Genomic DNA, 26,500 nt, shown 5'->3' with positions numbered 1-26,500 from the left:
AGACCTACGTGTCTGAGGAGTTTCAGCCGAGATCTCGTTGGTGTAGGCACCGACGCCGTGTTTGCTGCGAGCGGCCAGCTGAAAGGTGTACGTGGTGAAGGGTCTCAGATCCTTCAGTAAGTAGGTGACGGTGGGTTCGAAGCTGACACGCTTCTGAAACACAAAACAACCCTCATGTTAACACCTTTGCCGCGGATCAGCTTGTACTTGTGGGGAGGAGTGACGTGCTTCCGACCTCCTCCTTGTCATCTCCTTTCTTGTAGAGCAGCTCGTATCCGACCACCTGATTGTCCTGGCCGCTCTGTGTGGGGGGGTTCCACGACAGCAGGACACTGGTCTCAGATTTGGCTTCGGCCTTGAAATCCGTCGGTTGAGAGGGAACTATAAAAACAAGAAAAATAAAACATTATTAAATCTTTAAACATAGACAGACAGAGAGACACAGAGAGAGAGAAAGAGGAAATGGAAAACAACAACTCCCACCTCCAGTTTTGGCAATGATCTGTAAATCAGAGGACAGAGGTCCATCTCCTACGGAGGTGAAGGCCAGGACTTTGATGTAGTAAGTTTTATTGGGCGTCAGAGCTGGAATAGTGAGGAAGTTGGACGTCCTAACGATCTGTTTCTCCCATTGGTTGACGTGCAGGCCGGGATCGGTGGTGTAGTAAACCCTGTAGCCTGTAACCTGGCCGTTGGCCTCCTCGGGTTCGTCCCAATGGATGATGGCGGTGGTGGCGCTCAGCATACGCCCTCGGACTTGCCGCGGGGCCGTGCTTGGCGCCTGCTCTGCTGTTTTGGCCTCGATGGCTTCGCTGGGGGGACCGCGTCCGATGTTGTTCACGGCAACTACTTGGAACTCGTAGTCGGAGTAAGGGCTCAGTCCCCCGACGCTGTATCGAGTGGTGGCGACGCCGTCGATTTCTTTATAAGAGTCCTCCGAGTGTTTGGTCTTGTGCTGGATGACGTAATAGGAAACAGGTTCGGGATTCCCAGAATCCCACGTGAGCGTGATGCTTGTTGCCGTGCGCTCCGTTACCTGGGGAACACCCGGTGGCTTCGGTAAAGCTGGACGGACGAACAAAGGAGTCAAGTTAGTGGAAAAATACACACACACGACAACTAGAAGTCATTGGTAGGTTGATTTCACGCCCCCACATTCACACTGACACGGCTAATGTTTGTCCAACTAATGGCAGACGGAAGAGGTTTAAGAGAGATCACCCTTCAGTGCAATTCTTTGTAATGTAATTGTTCAAATGCAAAACAAGTTGAAAGTCAACATTTGCATGCTGTCAGCGAACAGGACTAACAAACTGCTGTGGATTGATTTGACTGCAGCCCTTTATTCTATTAAGTGGAGTCATTCACGGACCATGTGCTCGGTCCTCTGGGACGCTAGCCGAAGGTTAAAATGTCGACTTGCTCTGCCAAAACATGAGCAGAAGAGCCATGTTCCAGCGCTGTGTGTTGTTAATGTAGTACAGCAGAAGAGCTCAGACGGCGATAAGCAGAAAAACACTTTCCCCCGGAGAAAGAGAGGCTTTCGTGTCTTCAATATTCTGCAGGCGGTAATTTATTGCTTTAATTCAGAGCGCATTAGGTGAGCTCGGCGATAGGACAGATAATGTTTAGTCTTTGCCTGCTGTCTCTTGGGGCATATTATGACTAATGTGATTTTATTATGTCTGCCACAGACAAAAGCTTTCAGTGTGTTTGTGGTGTGCAACCAATCCCAACAGTGTGAAGATGATTCCATAAACACACAACAATCTGGTGTCCTGTTGCTTTTTAGAAACTTGCACAAGTCCCATGTTTGTGTTCAACATTGACCCAGCATATAAAGTAGTAAGTGAACACAAAAAGTTTGGTTGATCTGTGCAACATCACGAACTATCAAACATCTCCAGATCTTTAGTTATTCATTTTTAGTTAAATTCACTCGATAAGACAACATAACACAATCACACGGAACAACTAGATTGTCTGAGATTTCGTTTTTGCACAGACGGGAATGTTAAGTATCGCTTACCTTTGACCGTGATTTGTGCTACCGCCTCTATAACGCCCAACGTTGACATGGCAACACACGTGTAGTTGGCCGACTGCCGGACATCGGTGAGCTCCAGTACGTTCCGGCCGATGGGCATGTCATCCTCAGGGGTCAAATCCTCCGAGCCCAGCATCCATTTGACGTATGGCATGGGTGAGCCCACCGCCACGCAGGTAATGTTCACGCTTCCCCCTGGCATGATCTCATTATCCGTCGGAGGGATGGAGAAGCGGGGCGGAACCCGTCTCACTGCAAGAGAACACAAGCAGAGGTGACATCCCGTACGGATAAAACGCTGCAGAGCGCAGGGGAACATTTAACAGGTAAAGAACATCGACAGCTGACAGAGGAACAGCAAACACAAATCTGGTGGATTTCAACATCACGCTGTTGTCATTGGTTTAGACGAGAGACAGTGGGTGGGGGCTCCGCAGACACGGATGTCATGCACAGGTGAGCCGGCAGGACACGAGGAAACTGGAGGACCACAGCATGCAGGAGTTGCCTGACTGTACAACTGTGATGCTGCGTTCTCTTCCAGTTGATGTGAAGGAATGTGGCGGATCACATTTTCACATCACAGCTGTTCCACTGACATTACCACACGGCTGTGACCGTCTGCGCCTGCCGTTCAAAAAGTGGACACACGTGTCGACCGCCGGCCAACACAACGGATGACAAATGAAGAAAAGTGAGTGAAAATCAAACAGATAAATAGATTCATACAAGAGGGGGGCATTCCTCAAACTCTGCCATGCAAACAAACACATCGCCCGTCTCGCAGGAGAATAACAGAGACCAGAGGATAGTCAGATGATCGGGTTACAGGAAATCAACAGAGCTATTAAAAGCAGGAGTTACCAAGAGAGACAGAGCGAAAGATATAGAGAGAGAGGCAGGAGAGAGAGAGAGAGCGTAAGAGAGAGAGAGAGAGAGAGAGAGATACAGAGGAATGTTTCAGTGTAAAGCACGTCAGATGGGACAGTTGGGGGGGTTTCACTGTCCAAAATAACTAGAGTGATGTCAGTGTTACTGCTTCAGATGGCACGTCCACAAGACACTCTACACAAAATATCTGATTGGCTGATTTCACACAAGTAATCACAGTGACTGCTTCAGTTCACACACACACTAGGTGTTTAACGACCTTGGACTTTTGAAGTCGACTATTATGTGATAAAAGTCGTGTCGATGTCGACCAGTCGATGACGTTAATAATAAATCAAATAAGAGCGAGGGAATGTTTTGCGACACGATTGAATGGGTGTGGGCAGTAAGATACTGGTGTGTGCGGGCTGCTGGGGGAACTGTTGTTCATCTATTGCACAAGAGCAACGACAACTAAACTAAAACTATTTTAAAGCGTGAGGTCGGTGGTAGTGGGGCTGTGCAGTAAAAGTTGCCATCTTAAAGGAACAGTGTCAAATAAAAATCACATGACATGGACTAGTCGACATCCACCTTTAAATGTCATGTCAGAGCCTTAATGTTGACAAGTTTGTACAACTCCTGTGTCTCGTGAAACACTGAACTGTGATTGTGAGGCTTTATGGTCTTATTTCTACTTTTCTAGTATATCATATTGACCCTAATCTAATGTCGTGTCCGTGAGCAAACTAAAGCTTCTGGTCACGCGTTCAGGTCTGATGACACTGTAAATATCTGCAGCAGAAACGAATGCGGTATGAATTGCATCGGCTGATGGTGCGCATCAGACTGGAGATGTCGCGCTCCTCCAGAGATGAAATGTCTAATTATCGAGAACAGATTTTCAATCCTTTCGCAATTAATTTTCAATTGAAGCGCGGCTGCAGGAGACACAATGTTTTTCCTTTCATCGGAAAGCGCTTACATTTGTCGGGTCGGGAGAACGCTGCGCTACATGCTTCAATCTTCCTTCATTAGGAGCCGTTAAGCGGAAAGAACAGAAACGTTCCGCACGAGGGCATGGGCGCATGTGACCTCAGCGAGCGTGCCTTATTCAAAGAGCCGGCGCTTCAGATCGTGCTGGAGCAAAGGAAAGCAGTAACGCTGACATCTGTGCGCTCCCGTCTTCCATGCAACCCCCCCTACTAACATGCACCAGTTTTGGGTCAAGCAGGAGAGCAGAGAACGGGGGGGGGGGGGAGGGTGTCGGGGGTTCAGAACGACACACACAGGAACAGGAGAAGAAACTGGGTCCAAGACACCAAACATAAGGAACCAAAAGCAGGTGAATGCAACGACATTGATTTGTGTGGCTACTCTGGGATGTGGCACCGCTACTGTATGCTGTTTGTTCTGATGGTTATAAAGAAAAACACACCAACCTTCTCGCAGCTCTGAGGGAGGTGAGGGAATTGATGCGGAAACGAAACGAAACGAGGAGAAAAAACAAGGGAAACACAGAGAGAGTAAAACAGGCCACATTCTGTCTGGGGTTTGATTCAACTACATCACACGCAGGTCCAGTCACCAGCTTTACAGCCGTACGACGTGACTTCACCCTGGACTTCTGATGGAAAGCACGTGACTGAAGCCTGCGCGTCAAAACAGCAGCTCGGTTTTACATAGAAGAGCGATTGGCCCACATCACACCTTGAAAAATCAAACGTAAGCCACCGACGTGACGGTTAAAGTCAACATGAACCTGATTTCTGTTTTACGATAAGGGCTTTTATTGGGCACTAAACTGTGTTCATAAACTTCTAACAACACATAATAACTCTTTTTATCATCCAGTCAATTCTTCATCGACCCCGTCACGTCTAAACTGAAAAATCCTGGGATGCGGTTTCATGTTGACTTTAATCTTCTTAAAGATCAGAAACCTTCAACCGTTAACTTTCTCTTTATACATAAGTGTGAGTCTTTGTTTCAACATCTGGAATTATTGAAACATTTCTTTCAACATGAGCAAACATTGACATTTTAATTCATAAAAACAGCAGCAGTATTTTACTTTGTAACACCTTAAATTAATATACATCCCAGCCATTATCAGTCTTAATCTCCTTATATTGTGTGTATTTATATTTAACTATAACTAACACAGAAATTATCGGATCACCCTTATACATTTACACAACAAACTTTCTTAATATTTTGCATTGAAAATGTTGAGCATAGAAAAAATGTGTCAACTAAAAAGATGTTTATATATGAAGAGTTTGGTTCCAAAATGAAATGACTCCGTTTTTAAAATCTTTCAAAAATGATCTTTCTTTTATTGTTAATTCCAATTGATATCAATAAAAAATGCAGTTGGTTTGTTTTGATTTAGATCATAATAACTCCAAGAAATACAGCTAAGTAACACAATAGAAATATGACCAGATAATAAATTCTTTGTTTTAAACGGAGTTATCTCACTTTGGAACCAAACTCTTCACATGTATATGTGTAACAAAAACCTATCGTAAACATCATATTATGTAGTTCATTTATAAAAGTGGATCAAATCAGCGTTGAATCGCTGTAAAGGAGATGTCACTCATGTTAGCTGAAGGGTCAGTCATGTTAAGAACACAACAAGCATTCAAGCAATCAAAATGAGATCCAGCTGAAAATAAATAGATCAGGACGACCGTGACGTCTATTTGCTTGTTTTTGTGAACAGGAGCGAGCTCTTCCTACCTCTGACATACAGGTTGGCAGGAGCTGAGTAGCGTGTGCCGTCGTTGTTGGTGGCGACGCATTCGTACTTCCCCTGGTCCGATTCCTCGCTCTGTTCGATCTGCAGCGCTCCTGTACAGCAGGACAGAACACGCAAAGCGCAAATCAGCATCACGGCAATAAACACGGATAGCCCTCTCTCATACAGACTACAGACCACAGCTAAAGATCTGACTGGCACTACATCTGCAGAAACACTGAAGAACTTCATAGCCATTTACACAAGCTAAGCTCCTGGAAGCTGTATTCGCCTTCACATGTCTAATGCAGCATCTCATTCTCGAGGCCCGATGCATCATGGGAAAGCAATTTCTGCTCTAAAGACGGATTTCACGCCGGATTGGCGGTTATAAATGCACGTTATGATTTTGCCTGCGGAATAACGCTGCAGTAGACATTCGAAGGGCTTTGTGAGCGTCTGGAAGAAACGTTGCATGGTTATTGGTCTCTCTCAACATCGTACAAGCACATCAATGGTGAGGGAACATACAGTACAAGATACATGTTGCAGGGTTTCTAAAGGCACTTTATCGTAAGGGTGATTTCAACATCTTTACGTTAGCATGACGCTAGTCATCCGTTATCAATCGAAACATGAGGGTGGGGGGGTAGCTCTGCAATATTATATTACACATCTCACAGGACTGTTCATTATGGGGATGAGTGAAGACTGCAATAGTGCAGCATATGACTCAACGAAAAAAAGGTTTACAGTATACAAAAGCAGCATAAAAGGGAAAAACAAATTTGGGTAGTAAAACTTGTCACATTCATTCGTTTGTTCATTCATTCCAAATCGATGGCCAATGAAAAATCATTCAGCAGCGCTCCCGAAAAAATCTGCTGCTCGTACGGTGCAAAAAAATCTGTTGGGAGAATTAGCGTTACCAACACATAACCCTCTGTCACATGCATAACTCTTTCCAAAGAACAAGAAGAAATGCGTGTCGGCACAACTTACAACCTTTCGACAACCCTTAGCTGAAAAATAAAATGCATTTGTATTAGAGGTCAAAATTCAAAAGGGCTTCCGCCAGCAAGAAAGAACCAATCACTGCCAGAGCTTGTGTAAAGCTACTGATGACACCCATAAAAATCCACCAATGGGATCAGCAGTGTGGTGTCACATGACCCAGGGGAAAAATATATCGCTTTCGTTTACGCTTCGAGAGCACCGAACCCTCTCCCGAGCAGCTCGACAAAAAAGCACTCGCCGCGAGCTTTTCCCCAAACCCTGAAGAATGACAAAATAAAAAGGTCAAAAACAGCCTTCAACCCAAGAAGAAGCAAGAAGGAAAAAGTAGGTGGCAGAAGGAAAAAAGCACCGCAGAAACTTTATCAAAAAAGTGGTTGTTGGGCTTTTTTGTTCGAGAAGGTAGAGGAAAGCAAATGGAGGACGGGGGAAAAAAAGAAGTAGTTTGTAAAGATAGAAAAATGGCGGCGGGGAGTCTTCGGCGTCCGACGTCTGGGCTCATGTGCGCATGTGCTGAACAAGAACAGCTAAGGGGGGAAAAATGCGTGGCTGTTTTAGTTGGACGAAAAAAAGGGACACATGGTTTGCTTATGGCCAAAAAATCAAAACGATGAAAAAAGAAAAAAGAAACACGTACACGATATGCTTGTTTGGGCTGCAGTAAGCATATCGCAGGTCAGAATAAAAAAAATACAGGAGGCTTTTTGTTGACATGAAATCAAGTCGAAACCAAAAGAAAGAAACCAAAAGAAAGGGCGGTAAGGGCAAAAGATGATGGCGACAGATGAACCAAGGACACGGAGAGACACGTGAAGCGGGATGGGTGGGGGATGTGGGGACGGGTGACGGGGGGCACGTGAATGATGGACAGCAAGAATGAATTCATTGGTTCATTCTGTGAACTTGAGTTGAGCACTCTTACCTCTGATCGGAGTACCACCTGGGTGGATTATATGAATGCAAATAAGATTAAGAAAGAAGAGTCGTTAGTACGAGAAGAGAGTCTGCGCGCTTTGGAAGAAGAAGAATCAAATTAGCTTTGCTTTGCTTTCTTACAGAGTAAAACAGGAATGAGAGATTGAGAGAAAGACAGCCATTGTGGGTCACTTGAGAAGGTCAGAGAGCAACTTTTACAGTGAATGAAAGCACAAGGGAGAGACCACTCTCACATCTATGAGCCGCTGTGCTGGAGGGACACTTGTGCGGGACACGTGTGATGTCAGTGCTGGTGAGTTTAGGTTGGTCAATCTAAATCCTGCCACAGCGGCTGGTGTGCTGCTGGTTAAACTAGTGTTCGTGTCGTCTTACCGACACCGTTAGTAAAATGCATGCCATGCATTTTAACAGTAGTTTGAGAGACATTAGTGGGTTTAGAGACATGTGTGTTTAGAACTACAAACTTACCAAAGGGCTCTGGAGAATTACAAAACGGAGAGAAGAAAAACAGCATAGAAAATATGATTATATTCCTTTACGTTTGCTTGCTCACACACTTAAATGACTCTACTTTGCATCACTTTTGCGTACACAAGGGTTAGAGGTGAAAATAATCAAAGACCACCACACAAAAGAAATCAAAAGGAACAACGACAGGACAGGGGCAGAGCGGGTCACTCTGGGAAGACTGGGATTATCTAGCGTCTATCGGATTCTGCCGACAGCTTCATGAATGGCAAAATCAAACAGGCGAAGAAGAAAGAAACATCGGGCCGAGCAGAGGCCGCAACATCTCAAACTTTACTGCAACGTACAGGTCCTCGGAAAAGAATCACCAACATCTTCCGCGATTTTGCAAACACAAGTGAACCCGCACAGGGACTGGGGTATTTTCGTTTTTTGGTTTTGCCAAACGAGTGAAAGTATGAACATGAAAAGCTGAAAAACTTTGATGATTCTTTTGCTAGTACTGAATGAGCCAAATCTCCAGAATTACGGAAGAGAAATCCGTGAAAAAAACAAACAAACATAGCGATTTATTATTCATGGTTCTGCTGCTTCGTAAGACTTAAGGTGTCAGAGTGGAAAACCAAAGGCCAATTAAAAATGCAGGATTAGCAGTGAATCATGGGTAATAAATGAAACGGAAACGTCACACACACAGGGGACGTAGAAGACGATGTCATTTCCTAAAGGAAACCAAAAGAACTCCATGAGACAGAACTGGAACGTGTGGTTGCTCTGCTTTTGTTGGGTGAGGGCATCGTTACCTGATCGCAGCTGTTTGATTCGCCCGTTGTTGGTACTGGTGTTGACGGGCAGGAAGTCTTTGAACCAGGAAATGTCCGGGTCGGGGTTGCCGCTGGCTGCGCAGAGCATTGTGGCGGTGCGGGTGCGTTCCACCACCTTTAACTGAGGACCCATATCTATAGTGGGGAAACCCGCAGGCAGCTGATCCTCTGAAACACAATAAACACACACACACATACACACACGTGTCATTGCTTGATTGGCTTTTGCTGGACCCGATCAGGTGTGTTTTCAACCATCTCAAGCATCTCTCATCAAATAAACAGATAAACACAGAGCACGACAAACATACACACAGTGAAATATTGTGTTTGTTATGGACAACCCATGATGAACGCACACATCCATCAACACAACACAACACTGACATCATCAGACACGCTGTTCCTTCTCATCTCTCCATTCACAAGCAGAAGTACCACCTGCTGATAGCCAAACATCTGTGTGTGTGCGCGCTCATATGTACCTCTGCTCTTGTGCGTGTGTGTGTTGATAATGTCCCTTTGAGAGCCATTGAGTTCTTGTGAGTTTACTGTAGTTTGTGTGTGCGCTATTGTAGTTATTTATTTACAAGACATACACAAGAATATTTTCTCACACATGCACACACAAACGATCAATACCCGTAAATACATGCGTGTGTGTGTGTGAGAAAATATTCTTGTGTATGTCTTGTAAATAAACAACAACAATAGCACACACACACAAACTACAGTAAACACAAACAATCATAAACAAACAATAACTCAATGGCTCTCAAGGGGTCATTATCAACACACCTACCCACGCACAGCAATTGTGTGTGTAGTTTTGTTTGTGTGTGTGCGTGCATGTGGGTGTGTTTATGTGTAGGTGTGTGTGTGTGTGCGTGTATGTGTGTGTAGTCTTGTTTGTGTGTGCTTTTCCTTTTGGGTGTGTTTATTTGTAGGTGTGTGTGTGTGTGTGTGTGTGTGCGTGTATGTGTGTGTAGTTTTGTTGGTGTTTGGGTGTGTGTTTATGTGTAGGTGTGTGTGTGTATGTGCGTATGTAGGTAAGTGTGGGTGTGTTTCTATGCTTGTAGGTGAGTGTGTATGTTTGTGTGTGTGAAGGTGTGTGTATGTGTCTGTGTGTTAGTGTGTGTGTGAAGGTGTGTGTTTGTGTAAATACATCAGGTCATGCGTCTTGTGTCATTATAGCTTAGACAACAAGGTTTCACCATCATGATGTTTGATTTTCCATCTTTCCATCTACAGTGCGAGCACTAGAGAAATCGAGTGTCACATGACAACTATTACTACCTCCTGATTGGCCGGTGAGAGAAGTCAGTACAGTGACGCTCAGCATTTTAATGCAGGATAATTTCATCTCATAGATAGACAATGACTGCCCATGAACTGCCCCTTTAATTTCACATTGACTACTTACAGCCCAATAAAGCAGATTTTCTTTTAAAAACATATATAAATGTATCTTTATTTGACTAAGAAATATATGAGACGTTTACAGAGAGAGATCTCCCCACATTACACCAACACATTTCTGAGAATTCACAAGCAAGATGTCAAGACTAGTTTTGTTTATAAAAGCACAAATATATCACGAGACTCAACTTTATTTTACAGAAGACACAGGAAGGAAATCTTTGTGTTGTGCGTTTGAATGTGACATAGTAAACAGATCAAGTGATATAATGAATATTCCTGATCAAAATAAAATAAGAAATAATAACTGAGAATATTGGTGATGATTATTGATTTAGTTTGAACCTACATTTTCCACATATTACATTTTTGTTTTGTAAGATTTTCTAAATGAGTAAAATTGTTTAATGTTTAATAGCAAATCGATTTATTCTTGTTGAAAGTGTGACGATGTTTTAACTTCATGAATTAACGTCCTGAACAGACAGGAGATAAAACGGCGCAGTGAAATCTGCTGGTTATGATATCAGCTCATGTTTTGACAGTTTTCGGGCCGTGGAGGATACAAATGAATGTGTGACAGACACTGGAATAATAGTGAGATTATAGTGGAACACGTCTCATTGTGTCACGAGAATTGTGATTCATTCAACATTTCATCATGACAACACGTCTGTTCTCACTTTCATTCATCCGATGCAAACGATCTCAGTACCATCCAATTACAAACATTCGTTCAGATGAAACATCCGAAAAAGAACAGAAGTGTCTAGACGTCCTCTGAGTGACCTTGACTTAAGCCTCTCATCTGAGCTCATCTGTGGTGTGTAGACAAACACGTGTGGTCCTCACATAACACATGTGTCCACCCGAGATCACATGTTTCATGAGAGAGGGATCAGGAAGAGTTGAAACTCTGGAGTGAGAGGTAAATCACATCTGTCGTGCGGCCGCGGTTCGGCTAATAATTATTGAACGTGACAATGGCTCCGTGTGAAAATCAATGCCGTTGTTGGAAATCAAAATGTGCCCGTGAGACCATAAGTTTTGTTCTGGAGAGAGAAATCGATCGCGGTTGTAGAAAAGCGTTTGAGAGAAGTGTTGGAAAGCCTCAAACATACATTTGTCCTTGAGTTTTACCCACGAGACATTTCTGTGCACATTTCTCAAGTTTACAGAGAGACTTTTTCCTCCACCGACATCTAATTAAATATAGATTTGTGGGACAATACGCAACAGCAGCAGATTCACCTAAATTGTCCTTCTTTTTTGAAAGGAAAAGCATTGTGACACCGAAGACTATTGTGAAGAGCATTTATATACAGACCATGATAATGACCAGATTGAAATGACGATGGAACCCCCCGGTGACCCTTTACGCACATTACTGATGTTCAAGTCGTCCAGCAGACACCCAAAGCCCTCGTGATCGGACCTTTCCCACTGCCAGAGTCATTACCTCACGCTGTGACCAATCACAGTGAAGACCTGGATGTCCATCAGTGGAGGACACTGTCAAATATTCCCATCTCATTAGCGTATCTTTCTGTGTTACCATGACGACGATGATAAGAGTAAAGCAGCTCTGTGTGGAGTGAAAGACATTGTGATGTAATCACAGAGCTAATATTCTCCTCAGGAGGACGAGCTAATCATGTAAAGCTAATTGAGTGGTCTCCTCTCGCGACTCCCCTCGCGTCTCCTCTCGCGTCTCCTCACGCGACTCCTCTCGCGACCTCTCGCAACCTCTCGCGTCTCCTCTCACGACTCCTCTCGCGACCTCTCGCGTCTCCTCTCGCGACTCCCCTCGCGTCTCCTCTCACGACCCCTCTCGCGACTCCTCTCGCGTCTCCTCTCGCGACTCCCCTCGCGACCTCTCGCACGTCTCCTCTCGCGACTCCTCTCGCGACTCCTCTCGCATCTCCTCTTGCGACTCCTCACGCGTCTCCTCTCGCGACCCCTCTCGCGTCTCCTCTCGCTTCTCCTCTCGCGTCTCCTCACGCGTCTCCTCTCGCGACCTCTCGCGTCTCCTCTCGCGACTCCTCTCGCGTCTCCTCTCGCGACTCCCCTCGCGACTCCCCTCGCGACCTCTCGCGCGTCTCCTCTCGCGACTCCTCTCGCGTCTCCTCTCACGACCCCTCTCGCGACTCCTCTCGCGACCTTACGCGACTCCTCTCGCGTCTCCTCTCGCGACTCCCCTCGCGACCTCTCGCGTCTCCTCACGCGACTCCTCTCGCGACCTCTTGCGTCTCCTCTCACGACTCCTCTAGCGACCTCACGCGTCTCCTCTCGCGTCTCCTCACGCGTCTCCTCACACGTCTCCTCTCGCGACTCCTCTCGCGTCTCCTCTCGCGACCTCTCGCGTCTCCTCTCGCGACTCCTCTCGCGTCTCCTCTCGCGACTCCCCTCGCGACCTCTCGCGCGTCTCCTCACGCGACCCCTCTCGCGACTCCTCTCGCGTCTCCTCTCGCGACTCCCCTCGCGACCTCTCGCGTCTCCTCACGCGACTCCTCTCGCGACCTCTTGCGTCTCCTCTCACGACTCCTCTAGCGACCTCACGCGTCTCCTCTCGCGTCTCCTCACGCGTCTCCTCACACGTCTCCTCACGTGACCGCTCTCGTGTCGCACTTCTACTAATTCCACATGACAAACTCATTCGATGTAGCGTCGTCAGGCCGCTGGATGAGGTCATTCTCTGTGGAAAATCCTCCCCGGGCCATAATGACATATATTTCGTAGACGTTTTGAGCGCCGGCAATCTCCTTAGAGGCTCTGTCACAGGTCAGCAGGCATAAAAACGCTTTGTGATGCGGTCATCCCTCCCGTTAAAGAGAAGCCCGATTACCGACAGAGACAAATAGCAGAAAAGCTTTGGAGTATGACGGCTATCCCTGCCGCATTTTCCGCCTCCTTTGGCGCTTTTGTGATGGGCGGCAGGCTGAAGCGGGTTAGGGTGGGTTTGTGTTTGCTTCGCTTCTTTCCAGATAAGTTTGCTTTGGCTTTTTTCACACTGCCACAAAAGGCAGAGGAGCGTTTTCTCCGCTGGACTGTGACCGAGCTCGATGTCTCTGGATTGCTCCGATCTCAGACTGACTCGCTCTGAGAGCAGCAGATAAAGCAGAAGATGCTCTGATGAGCAGAAACCTGAGCACCGATCCACTGGTGTTCAATCAGTCCTCGCTTATAATAAACACAGTCATGCTTCAGTGATCTCCTGGACAGCCATAAAGACACACAACACAGCAAAGGAGAAGTTTGAGTTGTGTGTTTGTATGTGACGTACTACACAGATCAAGCGGTATTCTTAATATTCCTGATCAAAATAAAATAATGAATAAATACTGAGAATATTGCAGTGATGATTATTGATTTTGTTTGAACAGACATTTTCCAAGACAAAAATCTAAATTTTTGTTTAGTTTTTTACATTCTAAAAAAAATATTTTCTAAATGAGTAAAATTGTGTACGAATATAAAATATTTATTATCAAATTGTTTTATTCTTTTTGAAAATGTGACAATTTTTTTACTTTTCTGTCAGAAACATCCAGTGACACAAAAATAAACTAGAAAAGAAATGTGTGTGATAGATAATACCAGTTGGGTTTGTGCTCTGTTTTGTTGTTATTGTTATATATTTTACAATTATTATCATTATTAAAGGGATAATTTCCCCCAAAATGTAAATTCTGTCATCTTCACCTTCAAGTTTTCCCAAATGTGTATAAATGTCTTCGTTCTGATGAACACAGAGAAATATATTTGGAAGGGTGCGTGTAACCAGACAGATCTCGGACCCCATTGACTCCCATAGTAGGAAAAAATACAATGGTGGTCAAAATAACTGTTTGCTGTCCCACATTCTTCAAAATATCTTATTTTGTGTTCATCAGAACGAAGACATTTATACACATTTGGAAAAACTTGACGGTGAAGATGACAGAATTTTCATTTTTGGGTGAAGTTTCCATTTAATATCTATTTGGCATTATTTTGTCTGTATTTTGTTTGCAGAGTGTTGATGTGTCGTGTATTTGTTTGATATGTTTCAGTGTTTATCAGAAACGTGTTTCCACTGCAGCTAAACTCTCTGTCTCTCTCTCTCTCTCTCTCTCTGGTATCTCTCTCTCTCTCTCTCTCTCTCTCTCTCTCTCTCTCTCTCTCTCTCTCTCTCTCTCACACTCTCTCTGGTATCTCTCTCTCTCTCTCTCTCTCTGTGTCTCTGTGTCTCTCTCTCTCTCTCTCTCTCTCTCTCTCTCTCTGGTCGTTGTGTGACACTTGTTCTGTGATAATAAAGGTTATCTTTTACATTGGGCGGCGTGGTAAATGACAGGCAGCTCATCTGGCCACCGGCGTGTTTATCAGCGCGTTGCAGCCGCAGTATAATCTTCACAGAGATGCTGCGAGTTTCCATCCATCATGTGTCTCGTGAGTCAGACGACCCTGGGCGAGGAGAGGGACGCCCGGCACACATCTCATCAGTGTCTGGACGTTTCTCAGGATGAACATGAGCACTGGATGAACTTGAAGTAAACGTGAAAGTGCTCGTCATGATGAGATGGGAGCCCTTGAGTGTAAATGCTTATTGATCGTCTGATCAAATCTTAATGGAGTGTCTCATCATCATCATCATCATCATCATCACGTCTGAACTGACAGCACGCTCACTACCATCACACACACTTTTTCCAAATAAAATAAAATACTGGAAACGTTCTGAAGAGGCTCGCGTGGGCGGAGCTTCACCATCAAATAAAAGTCCTGAATCTACAGCATCAGCAACATGAAAGAATCAATCAGCAAACACAAAACAATTGAACAGACAGAGAAAATCCATCGGACGAGCATCTTTTATCAGGCTCCTTCATTTACTTTCAGAAAAAGCAGATATTTCACATGTGTTTGGTAGTGAGCAGGATTTGAAGCAAAATGATTTGAGTAACACATGTGGAGAACATTTACTCAACATCATCATCTCAGTTTTAATGGAGGTGCCTTTAGAGGCTTTTGCATCTGAACTCTATAAACACATTCCTCTTCCTGCCATGTGTGTGTGACTGCTGGGAGTACAACACATGTGTGTGTGTGTCTGAAGGCTGGAAGCCTAACACACGTCTGTTAGTGTGTGTGGGTGTGTGTGTGTAGGATGAAAAGAGGAACACTTTCATCATCTGCCAGGTGAATCTTCTACACTCTGTGTGTGTGTGTGTGTGTTTGTGTGTCTGTGGTGTGTATGTATGCGCGTTAGTTCGTGTTGATTGGTGTTTGTTTCGTGTATGGAGGCGTGTGTTGCAATGTGTGTGTGATGCAGTGTGTGTTTTTGTGTTAATGTGTGTTTGTGGCGTGTATGCATGCATGTGTGTTCATGTTTATGTGTGTTTGTGGCATGTATGCATGTGTGTGTGTAATGCGTTCTGTGTGTGATGCAGTGTGTGTGTGCGTAAGCAGGGGTGCCGCCAGAAATTCTGGGCCCTATGGAAACCAAAATTTCTGGGCCCCCTACATTTTTTACAGATAAAATTTAACCCAATAAACATGCCCTGTATACTTAAGCAAAGATACTCAGCACATTGCATAGTTAAAATGTCTAAAGATGAGTACAAAGCCTACAAAAACAAGAAAAAAATATAGAAATATGTACTTGTTTACATTAAAGGAAGAACATTTATTATCTCAATTGCAAGCACAACAGAACATTATTTTCACATATTGACATATACTTTACATGAACAAGCTTTAGCTGGATCAAACTGCTCAATCAGGAAACATCAGCTACAGTAGAGACACGTTTTATTCAATTTTATATATTTTTTTTCTGAGGCATTTTATTCATATTAAGAACGTCAAGTTTGACAGCATCGATCGTAGCAGCAGCACTGTCACTTCACAGAACACACGACACGGCAAACTGATTTTGTCATTTTTGAAGCGTGTAGATTACTTTTTGTTTTGCGAAGTTATCATCATGTGGCGAACACAGTAGATAAGACGTGTTTAGAGGCTTCAATCTTCGCGAAGTTTCGCGCTCAGGCTCACTTTGTTCGGCTGAGACGGGGGACGTGGGGGAAGGAGTACGTGGGGGTGCAGCAGCGCGGAAACTGTGTCTACGAGACATGATAACCCGTCCCGGAGACAGCAGAGATGTTATTATTGTTGGATGTAAATAATAATTCAGTAATTATTTTACTAAGCTAGCTAGATATAAGCAGGTCATGTAGCAACAAAAATAAGTTTTGGAATACAGGAATAGGGCAAACTACCTTTCTTTTTGAAAAACTGTGTAACATACTGTCGACTTTGGCGTTCTCTGTCTTCTCTTTCCTTCTTTTCTTTCCGTTTTTGATGCCCTGACTTTTGATGTGACATACCTGCGTGTGTCACTGTCTGCGCTGCATCATAACAAGTCCAATAAGCAGGAGACGCTACACTAGCGCTCGTAACTCACAGCGCAGGTGGAATGAACCATTGTGAGAGGGAGCCGGAAGGGGTGTGACTGAAACAGTAAATACATTATTTGTTTTTTAAATATTAAATCTATGGTCGAAACGGACAAAATACACATTTAGTGCACGAGGGGCCCTAGCACGTTTAATGTATGTATAAAAAAGAGAAAAGAAATAGGAAAATAAGAAGGGGTCTGCTCTTCTAGGCCCTAAATCAGCATGGGCCCTTAGAATCGTCCTAACCTTCCACCCCTTTACGGCGCCCATGTGCGTAAGGTCACTCAGTGGTAAACACAGAGAACACGTCATGTCAGCCGTCACTCAAACTAAACACTGAAACTGAACATCTGATGAACCTCACTTCAAGAACTCGGCTGGATTTCTGGGTAAATTCCTCCAATGTGCTGAACGTGTGTCCACTCTTCGCTGCATTGAAAGGTTTCTGGTTGCCCTTCAGCCGCTCGTGTCGCACGCTGCGACGCTGCATTTGGCCGTAATTACACGGTGGCGTGGAGAGCTTCTCCTCTCAAGAGCGTCATTAAGAGAATTAAGGGCGACCCGGAGGAGGCCGCTTCGTCTAGCAGAAAATGACTCCGATATGCAGAGCATCAAAGCCATAAGATAAGAGCGCTTCACTCCCACAAACACCCCTGCCAAACCATTAGCACCCGAGCACCGGTCATACCGCAAACCTTCAGACCATCTCACCGCACATCCAGCGGCTTCACACTCTCCTCCTGATTCTTATGTAAATAGAATGAATCCTTACATCAAAAATGGATTCACGAACACTCGATCGATCATCTCTGCTCGTTTCACTATTATTATTCAACTGTAATGTTGTGTGCAGTGCCCTCTGTGGACGGAATGTGTCAAATCCAGAAATTGTAGCTTATCCATTTCAGCTTAATTCAACAGAAGAAATAAAAAGTTTCGACCTCAGCGTACACACTTCTCATCCCAAAGTTCAGAACAGAAAAACGCATAAAAGCTTGAGCAGCTGGGCAGAAGTTAATGGAGCGTGGTTCGATGCACGCCCTCCTCCGCCAGCACATGATCTATCAGTGTTTAAACTACCTCACGCTTCCACACTCCGCCTCATCCGTCTTCTCCGCATGTGAAGCTGTGTTTAGAGTACCGTTTTTTGGGGGTTTAGCGTGTACTGTACGATACCAGATTCCCTTCGCTCCTTCAATTACCGAAGAGGAAACTTCCAGCAGGCCGGATCAATAACGTCTAAGCACGTTGGGCTCAGTCTTTAATTATGATAATAAATAACTCGTCATTATCTGTTGTTTCATTCGGGTGATGAATGGCGGCGGTTCTAATTTAAAAACATAAGGAGGGGGTCGCGCTGCGCTGTTACTTCCTCCGGCGCGGAACAAAGGCCAGAACGCTTCGTGTGCTGTTTCAGGCCTTCTTTCTATGTTTCGCTCAAAGGAGAGTTCGCCTGGGTCGCGAGATAAGTCAGCAGGTTTCCAAAGCGCGGCGGCGTTGAAAGGACCTGGGCCGCGCAAGTCTTGGCACCTATAAGCCGAAAGCGTATTGTGCTTGCTGTTCAATGGTGCTGTCAGAAGAGCGGGGCGGCCATTTCCCGGACGGTCTTCCGCCGGCACTGCTCACTCCGAGAACGGAGCTTTCCGCACAAACCGCCTGCTTTTGTTTTTGTGTCAGGATTTTAAATTGAACCTGGAGATCCGGAGCGACGGATGTCCCGCTCGACAGCCCGACGGAGACTGTTTGCTGAAGATTAGACATTCATTCATAGTATGCGCGAGCTGCGGAGTCAATGGATGTGTTTCCGAGCGCGTTTATAAAACGGGGCCGGCGTTCCGGCTCTGGCACGGATGTTTCTGGATTATGATAAAATAGGCTTTGTGTAGACGCCTCAACGGCAGGGTGTGAGAGAGAAGAGAGCGTTTGCTGTCTGTTTGTTCTGAGTCTTTCCTCAACAGAGTAAACAAATGTTTAATGGAGTAGTTCACTTTCAAAATACATTTTCGTGATCATTTACTCATCCCCGTGTCATCCAAGATGTTTATGTATTTGTTTCTTTAGTGGAAAATAAATTAAGTTTTTTGATGAAAACATTCAGCACGTTCGCCTCACACCTCCAGGGTTGGGGGTTTGATTCCCGCTTCCGACTTGTGTGTGTGGAGTTTGCATGTTCTCCCCGTGCCTCGGGGGTTTCCTCCGGGTACTCCGGTTTCCTCCCCTGGTCCAAAGACATGCATGGTAGGTTGATTGGCATCTCTGGAAAAAATTGTCCGTAGGGTGTGAGTGAGTGAGTGAATGAGTGAGTGTGTGTGCCCTGCGATGGGTTGGCACTCCATCCAGGGTGTATCCTGCCTTGATGCCCGATGACTCCTGAGATAGGCGCAGGCTCCCCGTGACCCGAGGTAGTTCGGATAAGCGGTAGAAAATGGATGGATGGATGAAAACATTCCAGAATTTTTCTATATATATATATATATACTGGACTTCAATGGACTCCAAATGCTTGAAGGTCAAAATGACATTCAAAGGGCTTTAAACGATACCAGACAATGAAGAAAGGTCTTATCTAGCGAAAAGATCGCTCATTTTCACAAATGTTTGCGATGCACGTTCATGACTTCACGTAATACGTAATTGCATTGAAAACTAGCACGTTTAACTTGTAAACACTGACTCGGTACTTCCGTTTCTCACATAATTACGCATTACGTGACATAAACGAAAATTTTAATGAAAGTGAACTACTCGTTTAACCTTCAAATCAAACTTAAGCCATGAAAATCAAAATCAAAAACATTTAAAACCCTTAAAACATCATTTCTATAAGAAATGTTTGGTTCCACAATGAGACAACTTCGTCTTTAAAATCGTTCGAAAACCACGTTTGTTTTGATTTAAGTAAACAATACAGCTAACTAACACAATAAAACGTAATTAAAAAAACACAATACTATTTTCAACTTTGGAACCAAACTCTTCATATTTATCAGGTTTATATTTCATTCCAGAAACCTCAGGAGTGACATAAAGTGAGACATCATTGACTGAAGTTCTTATGTTAAATCCTGTGTTTGAATGAACATGTACGTGTTTTATTTTCAGTATTTGGGTCTGAAAACATTCCATCGTCTTTTTTACTTTGACCAGCTTGTCCACTTTTTATTTTCAGCAAATATAAAAAATAATAATAAGAAGAATTGTTAATATTATTTAGTTTACACGTACATCTTAGTAAAAGACTATGAAGACGACCAAATGTTTTTTTTTCTGGTGAACATTAAGAGAGAGAGAAAGAGTTGAGTTTGTTGTTGATGTTTTTTGTGAGGAGATGTGATCCGGCTTTTGTTTATTTTGATGTGTAATGCATTGTGCCGCGACCTTGTTGGCAGATCCGGGTTCTCACTATGTGAAGGGAGTAAACGCCGGGGTCTCGCTTCAGTGGGTACATTAATGAATAAGACATGACCCAAATTCCCACAGCCGATCGTACGGACGCTATTAAGCCAGAGAGAATGAAATCCAGCAAAGCCGCTGTAATGTGAAGCTTGTTTCATGTCTCACGGCGAAAGATTTATTAACTTCATGTGATTATTTATGCTCAGATGAAGCTGGATGGCCGATGGCTGAATGTGCAGTAATTACAGGAACTCACTTCTATTTGAGTTGGTGGATAAACATTTGTTCAAGCTTTTCTGCTCATAATTATTATAATCATCAGACGCGGACGCTTGATGCAGGTGAGAGAGAATCATCCTCTCAAACACACTGACATCACATCACACTGACAAGACTAAACAACTGTGTGTACTTCTGATACATCAACTAAACAAGTGACACATGACTGAGGGATGTGAGCAGCAGTGTAGTGTTTTAATGTGCGGTCACATAGTGTATTATCAGGAGGAATATAAGGACTGCCGCGGTGTGTGCACAAACGTGTTTGCGTGTGCCAGTGTTTGAGTGTTCCCGCGTCTATGTGTGCGTGTTTGTATGTGCTTGGGCATGTGAGTGCTTGTGCATGCGCATGTTTGTGTGTGTGTGCTTGTTTGTGCGTGCACATGTTTCTGCATACACATGTGTGTGTGTGCATATGTGTGTGTGTGAGTGTGTGTGTATATGTGCGTGTGTGTGTGTGTTCTCAACCGCAACACTTGGCTTTTGTGTTGCAGGTTTATCAGACTGGAGCTGAGGACAGAAAGTCTCTCTCTTTCTCTCTCTAACTAAAGATGTGGACACAAAAGAACCACCAGAGAGACGAGAACAGCCAGAAAAAGAGAAAATGTTTTGGCAAAACCAGCGACACTAATGTTTGACACTAAACCTTTTTTTTCTCTTATTACTGTTTGACTTTAGGTGCAGGAGTTTTTATCTGGAATCTGTTTTCATGAACACCGACGTTTGTCCTCCATTTTAAACGCTTCCTGAAATCGTCTCCGCCGCTCCAGCGGGGTCTTCCAGGGCCACTTTGTGAGAAACGTTGTAAATGTAGCATAAAATGAGAGTTTTATTGATGATTCTGAAGCTAGCGAGCGGGAAAGCCCGTCTGCTAATTACAATATTAATCACCTCCTTTAACGCTGCTCAAGGTCAGCGCGGCCTGGCGGAGCTTTCTCAATAATTCCTGGATATAACACCGCAAGCGTACCATGTTTCAAATGCAGATGAAACGTTTGACGCTGACAAAATACAACAACAACATCACCTGCTAGCAGACGAACGGTAAACAACAAACACAATCACACACAAAAGATGATTTTTTACGTACCTGCACAAGCTGGAAGGCAATGAAAAACAAAGGTTAGGGTTTGAGAGGAGTTTTGTTGTGGCCGCAGACTCACCACGTAAAACAGTGAGGCGTGTGGTGGCGCTCGTCTCCCCAACACTGTTGGAGGCGACGCACTCATAAATGGCTTCATCACGCGGCGTCCGCAGCGGCTGGATCCTCAGCACTGAGCCCGAGCCGTCATCAAACTCGATCACCTACAGGTGCGAGAGACAAGATATGTTACTCAGGTTTATTTTGCTCACAGGTGACGGCGGAGATTCATGCTAACACAAACACTCTTGACGCAGACACAATATAACACATGTATGGTTTGTTGACACAACCTGATCGAGTCTAACAGAAAGAACACAACACACAGAAACTGTCTGGTTAAGCTTTAGAGTAGGACATCTCAAAACTGCACAACACTATCTGCTGGCATTTCAAGAATTGCTTCTATCTCTGCACCAGTCTGCCGAAGATCTTTGCTAAAAAAAACTAAAGACCTGCTGAAGACCTGCTGAAGACCTAAAGACCTGCTGAAGACCTAAAGACTTGCTGAAGACCTAAAGACCTGCTGAAGACCTAAAGACCTGCTGAAGACCTGCTGAAGACCTAAAGACCTGCTGAAGACCTAAATACCTGCTGAAGACCTGCTGAAGACCTAAAGACCTGCTGAAGACCTAAAGACTTGCTAAAGACCTGCTGAAGACCTGCTGAAGACCTAAAGACCTGCTGAAGACCTGCTGAAGACCTAAAGACCTGCTGAAGACCTAAAGACTTGCTGAAGACCTAAAGACCTGCTGAAGACCTAAAGACCTGCTGAAGACCTGCTGAAGACCTAAAGACCTGCTGAAGACCTGCTGAAGACCTAAAGACCTGCTGAAGACCTAAAGACCTGCTGAAGACCTGCTGAAGACCTAAAGACCTGCTGAAGACCTAAAGACTTGCTGAAGACCTAAAGACTTGCTGAAGACCTAAAGACCTGCTGAAGACCTAAAGACCTGCTGAAGACCTGCTGAAGACCTAAAGACCTGCTGAAGACCTAAAGACCTGCTGAAGACCTGCTGAAGACCTAAAGACCTGCTGAAGACCTGCTGAAGACCTAAAGACCTGCTGAAGACCTAAAGACCTGCTGAAGACCTAAAGACCTGCTGAAGACCTGCTGAAGACCTAAAGACCTGCTGAATACCTAAAGACCTGCTGAAGACCTAAAGACCTGCTGAAGACCTAAAGACTTGCTGAAGACCTAAAGACCTGCTGAAGACCTGCTGAAGACCTAAAGACCTGCTGAAGACCTAAAGACCTGCTGAAGACCTGCTGAAGACCTAAAGACCTGCTGAAGACCTAAAGACTTGCTGAAGACCTAAAGACCTGCTGAAGACCTAAAGACCTGCTGAAGACCTGCTGAAGACCTAAAGACCTGCTGAAGACCTAAAGACCTGCTGAAGACCTAAAGACCTGCTGAAGACCTGCTGAAGACCTAAAGACCTGCTGAAGACCTAAAGACCTGCTGAAGACCTAAAGACCTGCTGAAGACCTAAAGACCTGCTGAAGACCTGCTGAAGACCTAAAGACCTGCTGAAGACCTAAAGACTTGCTGAAGACCTAAAGACCTGCTGAAGACCTAAAGACCTGCTGAATACCTAAAGACCTGCTGAAGACCTAAAGACCTGCTGAAGAGCTAAAGACTTGCTGAAGACCTAAAGACCTGCTGAAGACCTACTGAAGACCTGCAGACCTGCTGAAGACCTAAAGATTGCTGAAGACCTAAAGACCTGCTGAAGACCTACTGAAGACCTGCAGACCTGCTGAAGACCTAAAGATTGCTGAAGACCTGGAGAAGAAACACACGCACGCACACATGCACACACAGACACACACAGAAGTGAGATGATTTTTATTGAAGTAATATCAAGTTGTGGTCTGTCTTCTCATCAGAATCTGTTCTCACACGTTCACTCACAACATTATTAAAACCTCTCAGAGGAGGCGGAGCTTCTCACCCTCTGATATCACTCTCACATTTCATTGGCTGTCGAGATTGACAACCTTTTGTCTTGTAGTGTGACGAACAACAAAACCTTCACAAGATCAAACGTTGTTTTGTTTTGTTTATCGTTGTGTTGTGATTTGTGTAAAAGTGAATGAGAGTCCCTCAACCAGACGTTTCCAAACAAACCAGCGTGGACTTTAAGAATGGGATGATGGTTCTGCCAAGACCTGGCCAAACCGGTTTTGCTTTTATCCCGCCCACTCTTAAAGCCGATTGGACCAGACATGACATGTAGACGTGACATCACAAACGTCAGTCAGAGAAACAACAGTGGACAGATTAGCTTTGCACACGGACACGGACGGGACACGGGACGCTCACACACATGTTGCTTTAGTTAGCGTGTCAGATGTGTACTCACTTTTCACAGCTTCTCCCGTTCACAGATTTAAATACATCAGTGGTCATACGATGCGTGATTCATAACACGCTATACGTTTGCATGACGGTGCACGGACACACGTTGACTTTTAATACGAGAAGAACTGGAGTGCGGCTAACAGCGCACATGTGTTCATTAGTGGATCACAGACGTGTGAGGATCTGTGAATTTTCTACACGTGCTCTTAGCATGTTAGCAGCACATGTGATGCAGCAAACGACAAGCACGCCCCTAAAGGGTCCTTCAGCCAATAATCATCTGTAGATTAGTGGCCATGTAAAAGCATGAACTGAATGAGACGGCAGGGAAATGAATGAATATCTGATCAGTGATTGGCTGGGATGAATATCTGATCAGTGATTGGCTGGGATGAATATCTGATCAGTGATTGGCTGGGATGAATATCTGATCAGTGATTGGCTGGGATGAATAACTGATCAGTGATTGGCTGGGATGAATATCTGATCAGTGATTGGCTGGGATAGGTTCAGCATGCGTTGTCGAGATGGAACATGCATTCCTCAAATAAAAGAATATTTTTCCAGAGGCGCAAAGCTGTATGATGTTGTGACATGAGTATTCATTCATGTTAATATCAGGAGCATTTTACTGGACAATGAGTGAAATGAGCCAATGAGAGGGTGTCATTCGTGAAGGGGGCGTGGCTATCATTAGCATTCACTTGTCGAGCATTTTACATCAGAACAATAGACCTAATACCTCAAAGCGCTGGTTGCTCACTCTCTTCCCCTTCTTGTTCCACACGATCTTGGGCCGCGGGTCACCCGTCGCTTGGCAGATGAAGGAGGCCACGCCCCCCTGGACACCCGTTTGATCGTCCGGGGTCCGCAAGAACTTTGGTGGAGCTGAAAGAGAAAGATCAGAGGTCAGACGTGCACCTGTCACATGAAATCACGGAACATATGAAAAACATGAAAACTCGGTTGTGATTTACTCACTCTCAAGTTGTTACAATTGTGTATATGTCAATGTCTTTGTTCTGATGAACACAGAGGAAGATATTTGGAAGAATGCGTATAACCACACAGAACTCGGACCCCATTGAGTCCCATAGAAGGAAAAAAACAATGGTATAGTCGATAGTGCCCCAGAACTGTTTGCTGGCCTACATTCTTCCAAATATCTTGTTTTTTATTCACACATTTAAAATAATATATCGTTTTTTTTCCTACTATGGGAGTCAATGGGGGGGGGGTAAACTCTGTCTGGTTATAAACATTCTTCCAAATATCTTTCTCTGTGTTCAAAGACGTTTATAAAGATTTGGAACAAAATGATGACAGAATTTTCTCTGGTGGTTTCAGGGGCGGATGCAGTGGGCCTGTTACACACGGATGTGACATATGTATCCCATAGTTCCCGGCTATAATTGGTCCTGTGTGCGGGGTGTCACCATGAATACTAGAATGAATTTACTGAGCCATCCAAAATATTTGCCGACGACTGCCAACACCCCAACCGTCTGTCTGCGTGTCTCTCTCTCTCTCTACTTCAAAGTGCAGTTTTCTCAGCATGTAAATATGTAAAATCATATCTTTTCCGGCTGTCAGGAAGGGTGTCATACATTTATCTGTAACACACGCTGCGCCGTCGCACAAAACCACATCAAAGATGCGCCTGTCACAGAATCTGCTCTAATGGCGTTTGGGGTCGGCACTAAATCCTGCTTAAGAGCTCATGCTACACATCAAGACATGAAGAGAGAAATTGCTTTTTGCCTAAGACAGAAAGAGAGAGAGAGAGAGATAGAGAGACACAGAGAGTGAGAGAGATATAGAGTGTAAAGTCATGTGCTTGTTGTAGTATTTATATGTTGTTTATAATAGATCCACACACAGCATTGTGGTAAAATGAAATCATGCTGCTTTAATAGCACATGACATTATACAAAAAGCACACATTTCAAAGTTGTGTGTGTTTGTGGATACTGTTTGAAGTATCTGAGGGATCCCACAGTCCTGCAGGAGACAGCAGCACTTTTATCCAATGAAATCATGCCAGCCTCTCTCACACACACACACACACACTGATACTGCAGTAACATGGGTTAAACATTGTACTGATGCCAGGACCGCAGGTGTCACACTATAGCACGCCTGCTGCTAAGAAACTAACAATGCCAAGTGCCACCGCCTCACTACTGAGGTGAGTCTGAGGCATGTGATCTTTGACCTCGATCAGAGATGATTCACACACAGATGAATGCACGACTGCTGCGGACTACTGCCAAGAGCAAACAACTAAGATGAAGAAACACCTGAACATAAGCCTTCATGAGACCTTACAAGACCTGATGAGACTAGACCTTATAAAAAAACCTATTGAGACCAGACCGGATGATAGGACCTTATAACACCAGACATGATGAGACCAGACCGGACGATAAGACCTGATGAGACCAGATTTGATAAGCCTAGACCTGATGAGACTAAACTTGGTTATAAGACCTGATGATTAGACCTGGTGATAAGAATTGACGATAAGATCCAATGAGACCAGACCTGATGATAAG

At 44.5% G+C, this 26,500-nt stretch overlaps 1 protein-coding gene across 31 annotated transcripts in view; it reads right to left on the bottom strand.

Moving 5' to 3' along the window:
• Window positions 1–26,500, bottom strand: part of LOC130429262 (receptor-type tyrosine-protein phosphatase delta-like) — a 303,213-nt gene that overhangs the window by 38,867 nt on the left and 237,846 nt on the right. For 22 of the 31 annotated variants that reach the window (XM_056757729.1, XM_056757777.1, XM_056757812.1 and 19 more), the window contains 9 exons: window positions 24,685–24,833; window positions 21,603–21,744; window positions 8,885–9,073; window positions 5,666–5,776; window positions 4,360–4,371; window positions 2,030–2,299; window positions 484–1,065; window positions 236–381; window positions 9–153 (listed from right to left, as the gene is read on the bottom strand). In XM_056757729.1, the coding sequence (XP_056613707.1) occupies window positions 9–153; window positions 236–381; window positions 484–1,065; window positions 2,030–2,299; window positions 4,360–4,371; window positions 5,666–5,776; window positions 8,885–9,073; window positions 21,603–21,744; window positions 24,685–24,833 (1,746 nt within the window). The remainder of the gene's footprint in view (window positions 1–8; window positions 154–235; window positions 382–483; window positions 1,066–2,029; window positions 2,300–4,359; window positions 4,372–5,665; window positions 5,777–8,884; window positions 9,074–21,602; window positions 21,745–24,684; window positions 24,834–26,500) is intronic. The other 9 variants (XM_056757804.1, XM_056757934.1, XM_056757885.1 and 6 more) reach the window with 3 other exon arrangements.

Source organism: Triplophysa dalaica, chromosome 1 (assembly GCF_015846415.1).
Source record: "Triplophysa dalaica isolate WHDGS20190420 chromosome 1, ASM1584641v1, whole genome shotgun sequence".
Lineage (NCBI taxonomy): Eukaryota > Metazoa > Chordata > Actinopteri > Cypriniformes > Nemacheilidae > Triplophysa > Triplophysa dalaica.
Note: the sequence above shows the minus strand (reverse complement) of the source record. Positions and strands in the feature narration are given on the sequence as shown.